An 11,574-nucleotide genomic window follows, 5' to 3' on the forward strand; every position below is an offset into this window, starting at 1 on the left:
TAACTTTTGAGGCTGATCACTTTTAGGACTTTAGATATCGTTTGGACGTAAGAAATTTTTTCCTTTTTAAAAAAAATTTCACTTTTTTCGAAATCAACATTTGTTCATAAAATTTTCAATTTTCACTTGAAAATGCATTTTGGGATTTTTTAAAATTTTGAAAAACTCCAAAAAGCTGTTTTTCAAAATTTTCACTCAAATCACTCACAAAACTTCAAAAACAACCCAAAATTATGTTCATGTCCAAACACAACTCTAAATTTCAAATATCATTTTCACTTCAAAAAATTGTTCACCCTATTTTAAAATTTTACAATTCTTATGTCTAAACGCCCACTAAGGATTGCTCTAACTTTCAGAACATTAAAAATCCATGGCTTCGTCCCCTTCTTTCTATCTAATATATGAGTGATTCGTTTGAATGGATTTTGATAGATACAATGTGATAGTGTATTTTCAGATTCGGTTGAGTTTTTGTTCGTCTTCATTTTTAGTTTTAATATAATTTATATAGTGTTTTGCTTGGCCGGAAGATGCCTTTTTCCGGCAAGTTTTTTCTTTTCTTTGTTATTGAGTCACACACAATGACACAAATACATTGTAATTTGTACAACTACACTCAAATTTGAGTGTATTATGTATGTTTTAATGCAAATATAATTTTTTTTTTGTATTTTCACCTGTATTTATGTATTCTGATGGTTATTTTTTGTGGCAGATCCTTGTAATTTTTGAATTTTTGTTGTTTGAATACCATTGAATTAAATACAGTGAATTGAATACAATGTAAAACCAGCAACGAATGAATACAATAAATTGAATACAACCGAATATCATAGTTTTTGTGTTTTTTGTTGTTGTTTATATACAATCGAATTGAATACCGTAAAATTGAATACAATGTAAAATATTTAAGAATGAATATAGCTGAATTGAATACAGTGTATATAACTGTCAGCTGAATTGAATTTACGGTATATACCCTATTTTTTAATTTTTGTTGTTGTTTGAATACAACTGAATTAAATATAGTGAAATTGATCGTCCAATCCCAAAGTTCCCCAATTCAAATGGTAATATTGTTGACTGCTACCACAGCAAAGGAAAATAAGCTGTGAAATAATTTTTCCCTTTCCTTGCAAAATCAAATAGAGTTTCCTAATTTTTATTTGTGCTGCGGGGTTTTTCTAAAATTTCAAACTTCTCTTCTATGGTTTTGGCTTTTCCACTTTATTTGTCGGCATCCCAATGTTGACAAAGCCGCACGATAGCAGAAGAACAGAAGCAGGAAGTAATCTTAAGAATAATCATGTGAATGGGTTAATAGGTCAGTAGCTACAGACCCACTATAGATAGGCAAAAACAAGGTGTTTAACTGTTGAGATTATTAGACTGTAGAAGCAATAAATCACCCACTCGACATGCATGAGAAAAGAAAAGATGTAGAAAATTAGGATTAAATGCATTATCAATGAGTTTAACTTTTACATATTAATTTATTACACTATTAAATAATCAAAAAGTTAATTTATATATACTTGGTCGTAAAAGCGAATTAACAACCTGGAAAGAAAAAGATAGACTACTTGTTACAATAGGTAAAATCTACACTACTATTATATCAAAAACAAATATTTACATTATCAATATATCATATGCCAATATGCTTTGTTTCACTAGAGAGTACTTTAATTTGCTGGAGAATTATTGCTTTTTGACAATATTGGTATTTTCTCACGTGAACCATTTACCTTCTTAATCACCCAGGGAAGTTAAATGATTGCATCTGTTACAAAAAACAAGGTTTAGAGAATAATATTCCATGATGGTTGAGAAGACATTTGAGGACAAAAGTTCATATTCATGTTTTTTAATAAAAGGGAGGACTAAAGTTTTTGGAGGAGGGAGAATCAAAACTGAAGCACTGCCAATTTAGTACTACACAAGATATGACATTTTTGCTTTGCCTAATCGAATTAGGTGTTCCCAATTTTTTTGGGGAACGCCGTCAGATCAACCGTCCCAATTTTTGAAGTGTGGACTTATCAACTGGTCCAAACAAGGAAGTCCAATTACCTGATCCATATCACAAAAACCTTGTTGGGCCGGGCTGGTAGTCCATTTTTGCTAGCAATTAGTAGGGGAAGTGTATAGATAGTCATTTTCGGCAGATGGCTTCCTTCGCCCAGTTGTTTCTCTTTAATTTTTCTTTTTTACTTTTTTGTTTTAATTGTCTGATTTTTCCTCTCTGTTTATAAATTATTTCCCTTACTCATGAGATTTGATATAGTATTTCGTAAATTGATATTGTGGTATTGTTAGAGCAGTCGAGACAAATGAAAGTATCAATTGGACTAGTAATGGTATCCTTTATCTGCGTTATCTCGTTTGGAGAGTTGTACCTTACGTTCCAAGACCTTCCTGATTTTTGATAATAGGAGAAATTAATTGCGATAAATAAAGTAGAGTTCCATTAAAACCACAGAAAAGAAATTAATTAAAATCATAATGGACTTCAAAAGAAAAAGTAAAAACATCATAATTGAAACTTTATGCACGGCTCATCTACATAGTCATCTTCATGTCATTATCGAAATCTAAACCAAGATTATGCACTTGCCCAATCTCAAATCAGCTTTCATAATCACATCATGATCCTCGAGTTCCACCTCCTTATTTTTTGATTTCTAATTTTAAACTTTCGCATAGTAATTTTCTCAATTTAGGTTCTTATTTAACCTTAAAACTGATAACAATTATCCGAGGGGTGTCAACCCCTTCGCCGGAAAATTACATTCTACGGATAGGTTTATATATATACAATGAGTTGACAACCCTTGACACAAGACAAATATCTAGCGTAATGGTTAAGGGGTGTCAAAAGTTACTGAATATTTTTAAAAAATTAATTAATAAACAACATGACACGAGGGCAATTGGTAAATAAATCCCTAATTTCAAAACTCAAAAGGAACATCTCTCACGGCTCATATTCTCTCGTTAGTCATCTTTGAAAATTGCAAGACATTGGTGTTGGTCGATCTTTCTTCGCCATTGGTCATGGCAGCCACGGTAAGTTCCTTTACTCTATTTCTTTGCCCCTTTCTTTTTAGAAGTTTGGAAATATTTTTCTATAAGAGTATAACTTTCACTAGAATAAATTAATGGAGGACAAAAAAGATTAATTCTAGTGAAACAAAATACTACTTGTATTTCTTGTATTTCCTATAACTGTGAATTGACAGTTGTTATAACTGTGAATTGTGATATTTTATAAAAATTATTACTTGTATTTCTTCTAATTAAATTTTATTTTATAATTCAGAATCAGAAATCAATGAAGCAGTTTTTTTGTAAAGTACCAAAATCTAGTTTGGCCGCTCATAATCCATCTAATTTGGAAGAAGATGTAGTACCAAAATCAAATTTGGTCACTAATAATCAATCTAACCTGGAAGAAGATGCCAACCAATCGGAAGTACCACTACATTCTTCTAAAAAACAACAAATTAATCTTGAAATTTTAAACTCTGATCCGGCACAAAGAACTCAAATCTTGGACTACCATCCAAACCTCCGCGATGTGATTAGAAGAGCATACATTCAGAGAGGTGCTTGTCAACCTCGAGAACATAACTTTCCTCAAACATATTTTTAAGGTGTAATGCGTCGTTTTAATCCTAAATGGTTTGTTGATTATCATGGGTGGTTGGAGTATAGTATAAGTAACGATGCAGCATATTGTTTGAGTTGTTATTTGTTTAAAGACGATAACATTCATCAAGGTGGAGGTGATGTATTTTCGAGCATAGGGTTTAGGAGTTGGAATAAAAAGAAGAGCTTTGATAAGCATGTTGGTGGGACAAGTAGCTTTCATAACCAAGCAAAAAGGAAATGCGTAGATGTAATCTGATCAAGTTAAGCATGATTACTGGATTCACTTAACTACTTCGGTTAATGTCGTAAGACTTCTTTTGAAGCAAGGATTTACATTTCGGGGTCATGATGAATCTAAAACATCATTTAACAAGGGTAATTTTCTTAAAATTCTCTCATGGTATGCAAAAGAATGTGATAAAATTTATGATTATGTATTGGAATATGCTCCTCAAAATGATGAGATGACTTCTCCAATGATTCAAAAAGACATTGTGACTGCTTGTAAAATGGAAACAGTTAAAGCTATCATTAAAGAATTAAATGGTGACTACTTTTTCTTATTAGTTAATGAATCTTTTGATGTGTCGCGAAAGGAGCAAATGGCTATTGTCTTACGATATGTTGATAGAATGGGATTTGTGGTGGAGCGACTTGTTGATATTGTTCATGTCAAAGATACGTGTGCTTCATCTCTAAAGAAGGCAATTATTGACTTAATTGCTAAATATTCCTTAAGTCTATCATATGTTCGTGGGAAATGTTACGATGGAGCAAGCAATATGCAAGGTGAGCTCAATGGCCTTAAAATGTTGATTAGGCAAGAAAGTAGATCAGCTCACTCTATTCATTGTTTTTCTCACCAACTTCAATAAACTCTTGTTGCGGTTTCAAAAAAATGTATTCAAGTAGGAGAACTTGTAGTTTTGGTCTCAAATATTTTGAATGTGTTGGGATCTTCTTTTAAGCGTATGGATGAATTTCGAGAATCTGAAAAGGAAAGAATTGAAGAGGCGTTAGATATGGGTGAGCTTAAAACTGGTAGAGGCTTGAATCAAGAACTTGATCTTTCAAGAGCTTGTGATACTCATTGGGGATCTCATTATAAATCTTTTAAAAAAATTATTCTTATGTTTGGCTCTATTCTTGATGTTCTTGAAGCACTTGTTGTTGATGCACGTTTGATGGATGACAGAGCCAAGACAATGGAATATATCAAAACTTGTCAAACATTTGAGGTTGCATTCATGTTGTATTTGATGGTAGATGTTTTAGCAATCACAAATAAGCTAAATAAATGCTTACAAAAAAAGGAGCAAGATATTGTAAATGCCATGCTACTTGTAGAAGTAGCAAAGAGAAGGTTGCAAAGTTTAAGAGAATATGATTGTGATTCACTTATTGAAAAAGTATCTACATTTAGTATCAAGTATGGCATTTTGATACCTAATTTTGATGAGCCATACGTTAACTCTTTAAGATCACGACGTAAATCTATCGATCATACTATTTTGCATCATTATCGTGTTGATGTATTTTGTAAGATTATTGATTGGCAAATTCAAGAACTCAATGGTCGTTTTGATGAAGTGACTACTAATTTGCTTCATAGAGTTGCTTATTTGAATCCAATTGACTCATTTTCTAGTTTTGACATCAAGAAGATCATGAAAATGGCTAAATTATATCCTGATGACTTTGATGAAGTTAGTATGGGTGCTCTTGAGAATCAACTTGCGACATACATTATTGATGTCCGTGATATTGATGAAAGGTTCTCCAATTTGAATGGACTTTGTGATCTTTCAAGAAAATTGGTTCAGACAAAGAAGAATTTAAACTTCCCTCTTGTATTATGCTTGGTGAAATTTTCTTTGCTTTTGCCAGTTGTCACTGCATCGCTTGAAAGAGCTTTTTCAGCAATGAAGTTTATCAAGAATGACATGCGAAATCGAATGAATGATGAATTTTTGAGTGGTTGTTTGGTGCCTTATGTAGAAAAAGATGTATTTAGTACTATATCTAATGATGATATTATAAAAATATTTCAAGAAATGAAACCTCGTCGAGTACAATTGTAATAATATAATATTGTTTTGCTTTAGGCTGTGGTAACTTTGGTTTTGCTTCTAAGGTAGAGTTACATGCTTTTTGTCACAACTTTTGCTTGTAATAGTTTGTTGGGTGTGTGTTATCTGATGTGCTGAATCTTCTTGATTTGTTCTCTCTTTTTCCCTGTACTGCTTCTTAACTAAGATGAATTTTAAAAAATGGTGTCTTCCTTTGAACCTACCATTGTCTGCTTTCTCAAGTTCGTTGGTATGTGTTTGTTCCCAATGTTTTGGGCAGTTCAAGAATTGTCAACTTATTTGTTTAGTGTCTATCTAGCTTTCTGCTAGATTCACCATATGAGGAAAATTGTGGTATGACGGGAAAAAAAGTTTGTTGTTCTTGTTATTTCACTAGTAGAATCATTTTTCTTGGTTTCTTCTTTAGATCTTGACACCCCTTTGTATAAATTCTGGCTCCGCCACTGCTCTCTCGTAGACAATATCTTCATGCATCTTCCCTCATACAAATTATTCGCGAGGTTACTTTAATTGTTGGTAGAATATTACATATATTAACAATATAAAATTATCCGAGAAGTGTAACCCCAGCATTAACAATGTAAAATATCTTTGTAGTACTTAAATTGTTTGTAGAAGGTTACTCTTCCAGATTATCAAATACACAAATGAGATTGTTATTATCATGTAATTAGAGGCACCAACAGAATTACTAAAGTAGCAGCATCACATAATTCAATTAAAGAAGCAGGCTCAGAGCTTGCAAAAGACACCCAAGTATGTGCGCTGCAAGACATTCAATGGAAAATTTGCCGAAATTAATTTTGTCCTTCATTTACATGCCATGTGAACGTGACATTGCATTATTAAAAATAGGAATTAGCGACGGATAAATTCACTTTTAGCCGATATTATAAGGGGTGCAAATTCGGAACCATTAGATGGATCAACGGGGATATGACACGTGAAAGTTGTGACCCAGTAGAAGTCAAGCACTCGGGGTATTGCGGTTGGTGGCCCCAGTTGGGGGCTTCAGAAGAAGCCGCCTCGGAATGATCAAGTCCATCATTGACCTGTTGGGCAATGGCATCGAGCCCAATGGATCTTTTTCTTTGGTCCTGACCCCGGTGCCAACTTGAGCGCCAACTCACCAACCCTATGGCATTAGCCATCATCGATCTCTATGTCGAGTTAGACACAACTTTTCAATAGTCTTTTTTTGTATTGTCGAAGGGTCTTGTCACAAAAAAGGTGCTTTCTTGTTTCGTACAAATAGCTTCTCAAAGAATCCAAATAGGATTATCATCTCTCAAAGACATCTCTCCCTTTTTGTATCATCTCTCTAGGAGAACACTTGCAAATACACAAAGCTCGCTCTTGTATTTTCTTGAACTCTTGCCTTGTTTTTCATTGCTATAACTTTTATCTTAGCTTTCGTACGTGTTATATGAATCACACTAAAAGATAAAGAATTTTGGATCAATCACACTTCACTTGCCTTTAGCCTCCCTTCTTTATCAAAATAACTGTTAAAGCAGAATAACTATTTTTTCGGTAAATAATTTGGCGTTGTCTATAGGGATAGGCAGTTGTGATATCGTCTTGATCCTTTTGCATCCTTAGCTTTGTGCAAGACATACGCGCCCGAATGGATCAGATACCTGGGGACCCACCTTTTTCAAGGGCTCAAATATTAAAAAGTATATAAAGCTACTATTTAAATCGAGTGCGGCTCTGGTGGTCATCCTGAAAAGCTTCAAAATGCAAGATATATCAAAGATATGACGGAAAAATAGATCCGCTTGAGCACGTGGTAGCCTATACGACCAGTATCAATGGAAATAAATTACAGCTAGTCGATATTGAATCCACCATGCTCAAGAAATTTGGCCAACAGCTCACAAAAAGAGCTTTAACTTGATGTTTTCGTGATGACTTGTGCGGGGGCTCGGAAGATAGAAACCCATATGGAGTATATCTTCACAATAAAGCAACATGAGGGTGAATTTCTTCGAATAATTATGGAGATATTCCAACATAAAAGAATGATGTTGCCCATAATACCGGAGGATTAGGTTGCAGTGACTTTTGCTGATAGTTTGAACCCAAATAGCTCTGATGCTTTGTGAAAATTAAAGGAAAGCCTGGGGGATTCTCTGCTTAGAGGGTGTTTGGATTGGCTTTTAAACTGGTCAACTCAACTTTTAAGCTCTTTTCACTTTTTTCAGTGTTTGGCAAAGTCAAAAAGTGCTTAAAATAAGTTTTAAAGTTGCTTAAAACAAGCCAAAAGCATTAAATTGGGCAACTCAAACTTATTGCTTTTTTGGCTTAAAAGCTATTTCTGGTGAAAAGCCATTTTTTTAAGGCAACTCAAACGGGCTCTAAAACTTGGAACAAAGTGAACCACGGGTATACAACAAAGATTCAAATAAAAAATTAACTTACAGTTCCAGTGCCGATCGAAGTGACAGGTCGCTTCCAAGAAAGGCTTAAAGGCATACTAGAATTCTGATAGAGGAATTTGAGGGGTGGGTTCAAACCATACTCATCCCTTCGACAATAGGGACCGAGCTCGAGACTAGAGCCTATCACGAGTAAATGGGGCTGGTTAGGAGAGACGTGACGGGGCCCTCCAGGCCACCACCAAGGGATCTGCGGACCACAAGGCTATCCGAATATAATTTTAGTATTGGGTCCGTTAAAAGGTTCCCACAAGAGATCCGCCCCAACACCAACATAAGGAACGAGGACCTATGGTGTAATTTTCACAACACTCATAGGCACTTGACCGGAACTATAAGCATCTGTGAGCCGTAGCGGCGGAGATACTTAGAGCTGAGTAGTTGAAGGAATTCCTCAGTGACGGGGCCAAGCAAAAACTGGGCAGAAACCGAAATGACAAGGTACCAAGGAAACCACCATCAACAAAACAGACAATCCACATGATATTTGGTGGAGAAACGGTCAGCAATTTACCTATTCAGCCTCCAAAAAGACAAAGGTCTCCATTTCTCCCGGAGAGAGATATTAATATTGCTCGGAGAATAATTAAATAACTTTCAATAGCTAGGACTGTAACAGGCTCTCGTATCCACATAATGATGCACTAGTAATCTCCCTTCGTGTGTTAGATTCAAAATTTAAGCATGTGCTAATTGATAAGAGCTAAATAATTTTCACAAAAATGCAGCTAGTTGATAAGATAATTTTCACAAAGCTACTGGTCGAGTTCAACATGGCTAGCAAGATGACCTAGGGGAGATCAAATCGTCGATTTATGCTCGAGGAATAATCCAAGATACGTCACTCGACTTTATGAATGGAGAAATGTCTTAAAACATCATCCTGGGAAGGCCATGGCTCCACTTTATGCGGGCGATCCCGTCAACTTTCCACCAAGTTGTGTAGTTTCCTATCCCATGGGGAAAAGAACAAACACGAGGAGAGCAACTAGTGGCCCGAGAAATGAGTTCTCTGTTTGTAGCAACTGGGCAAAACATAGCAGGGGGCAGATCCTAAATAGAAATTATTACAACTAATGCCTTTGGCCGACACTAGGTCAGAGAGGTATATGCGATTCAAACCTAGAAGTAAACTAGGTCCTCGGTATTTACCAAGCCAAAGAGGAACGGATGAAAAAATACTTAAGCATGGTCTTTGTAATGACCCGACCGGTCGTTTTCAGCTCTAGCGCGTCATTCAACAGTTTGAGGCCATGAGCAACTTCACTTCAGGTATTTTGACTGGTACGCATGGTCAGAATTAAAATTTCGGAGGTTTAGAGTTGATTTAAAAAAAAATTCTCATTTCAAAAGCTTTAAGTTGGAAGAATTGACTAAGGTTCGTATGATAATTTTGGACTTGGGCATAAGTCCGGATCGAGTTTTAGATGACCCGAGAGCATTTCGACACCTATGGTGGAAGTTGGCATTTTGGAAGAATTTTATAAATTTGGGTTGAAGTGCATTTCAATGTTATCAATATCCGTTTGGGATTCCGAGTCTGGAAATAGCTCCATATGGTGATTCTGGTATTGGGAGCACGTCCGAAAGTGGATTCGAAGGTCCGTAGGTCATTTTGGAGTCATTTAGCAAAAGCTAGAAATTTGAAGGTTTTTAAGAAGTTTGACCGGAAGTGGACTTTTTGATATCGGGGGTCGGAATCTGATTCCAGAAGTTGGAGTAGGTACGTAATGTCAAATGTGACTTGTGTGCAAAATTTGAGGGCAATCGGGCATGATTTGATAGGTTTCGGCATCGAATGAGGAAGTTGAAGTTTCAAAGTTTATTAAGTTTGAATTGGGGTGCGATTCATGATTTTGACGTTGTTTGTTGTGATTTAAAGGCTCGACTAAGTTCGTAATGTGTTTTGGAACGTGTTGGTATAATTGGGTAAGGTCCCGAGGGCCCCGGGTGGTTAACGATTAGAATTTAGAATTTGAAGAAGGGCTGAAGCAAATGAGCATCTGGTGTAACCGCACCTTCTTGAAGAGGGCCGCAGGTGCGGGAAAATGGCTCGCAGAAGCAGAAGTGGCAGGCTGCTGAGAACCGCAGGAGCGGAAAGATTTGCGCACCTGTGAAGGCGCATGTGCGAAGAGAGTAGCGTAGGTGCGAGAATGTAGGGCCGAGCTGGAGGCGCACCTGCAATGGGATTTCCTGATGCGGCCATGGCACCGCAGGTGCGAACGTCGGAGCTGGGCAGTGTGTTCTTTAAAAATGAGGGCTTGGCTCATTTTTTACCCCATTTTCTCTATGAGAGCCGGTCGTGGAGCGAGTTTGGAGCTCATTCTTCGTCATCAATGCCAAGGTAGGTGATTCTCACTTATTATAAGTTAAATATATAGTTTGTATAAGGATTTAAACATGGAAATTAGTATAAAGTGGGTTTTTTTGGGTAGAAGACCTAGAATTTGGTATTTTTGGATTTTGACCACGAAATTGGGCATGGAATTGAGAATAAACTATATATTTGAGTCGTGAGTTTATGGGTAAAGTTTATCTTCGAAAATATTTGGAATCCGGGCACATAGGCCCGAGGGTGATTTTTATCGACTTTTCGATCGGGGTTATAAATTGTTATAAATTGATTAATCATGAGTAGTAAAGCATATTTTGATGGGTTTGCACAATCATTGGCTAGTTTTGGAGCGTTGTGCATCGACTCTAGTTGTTTGAAGGGTTCGGAAGCCGGTTATGGAACTTCGTAGCGAGGCAAGTTTCCTTTCTAACCTTGTAAGAGGGAATTAACCCCATAGGTGAACTAAATTATTGTGTGCTTTTATGTGTGGGAGCTACGTACGCACGAGGTGACGAGAGTCTGTACGTAGATACTAGCTATGCCTATGTCCGGGTAGTTTTTAGGATCACATCATGCCTTGTTGATATTGTTATTGATTTATGTTTATTGTCTGCCTTGAGAGGGAGCGAGATTGAGTTTTCTTATTAAATATTTTTTAAAGGAGTTGAAATTGAATAATGTAAGATTTAAAATGGTTCGTTTGAACTTCGTAATTTCGAAAAGGATTGAGTAATGCTATAATAGCTTAAGAAATCTATGTGTAACCGCGTCGCATGTATGTTTCGCGAGCGGGGTAATTTTTTAAAAACGTTACAAGCTGAATTTTCCTTATTTTGAAAAGAATCAAGAAAGAGATATGATTTTAATGTTAAATTTATATTTGACCGTATCACAAGTATGATCCGCGAGCGGGGAGATTCCTTAAATTTATATTTGACCGTATCGCACGTATAATTCGCGAGCGAGGTATTTCCTTCTACCACTCTTATGGGATCGGGTCGTTCGCCTCTTCAGGATTTATGTACCAGACTCTCATGGGAGCGGGCCGTTC

General features: G+C 36.1%; 2 protein-coding genes across 2 annotated transcripts; both read left to right on the forward strand.

The window, feature by feature from the left end:
- The first annotated feature begins 3,664 nt into the window (after positions 1 to 3,664).
- On the forward strand, positions 3,665 to 4,532 carry LOC142171857 (uncharacterized). The gene is made up of 2 exons (XM_075235562.1): positions 3,665 to 3,904; positions 3,981 to 4,532. The coding sequence occupies exons 1-2, from the start codon at positions 3,665 to 3,667 to the stop codon at positions 4,530 to 4,532; spliced, it is 792 nt and encodes a 263-aa protein (XP_075091663.1).
- A 96-nt stretch (positions 4,533 to 4,628) lies between these two features.
- LOC142171858 (uncharacterized) lies at positions 4,629 to 5,738 on the forward strand. The gene has a single exon (XM_075235563.1). The coding sequence runs from the start codon at positions 4,629 to 4,631 to the stop codon at positions 5,736 to 5,738; it is 1,110 nt and encodes a 369-aa protein (XP_075091664.1).
- The last annotated feature ends 5,836 nt before the right edge of the window (positions 5,739 to 11,574 follow it).

This window comes from Nicotiana tabacum, chromosome 17 (genome assembly GCF_000715075.1).
Source record: "Nicotiana tabacum cultivar K326 chromosome 17, ASM71507v2, whole genome shotgun sequence".
NCBI classification, from domain to species: domain Eukaryota; kingdom Viridiplantae; phylum Streptophyta; class Magnoliopsida; order Solanales; family Solanaceae; genus Nicotiana; species Nicotiana tabacum.

Coding starts and splice junctions, on each gene's coding strand:
- LOC142171857 (XM_075235562.1), top strand. CDS start 3,665: ATGCGTCGTTTTAATCCTAAATGGTTTGTTGATTATCATGGGTGGTTG. Junction 3,905..3,980: donor CAAAAAGGAAATGCGTAGAT/GTAATCTGATCA, acceptor CTTCTTTTGAAG/CAAGGATTTACATTTCGGGG.
- LOC142171858 (XM_075235563.1), top strand. CDS start 4,629: ATGGATGAATTTCGAGAATCTGAAAAGGAAAGAATTGAAGAGGCGTTA.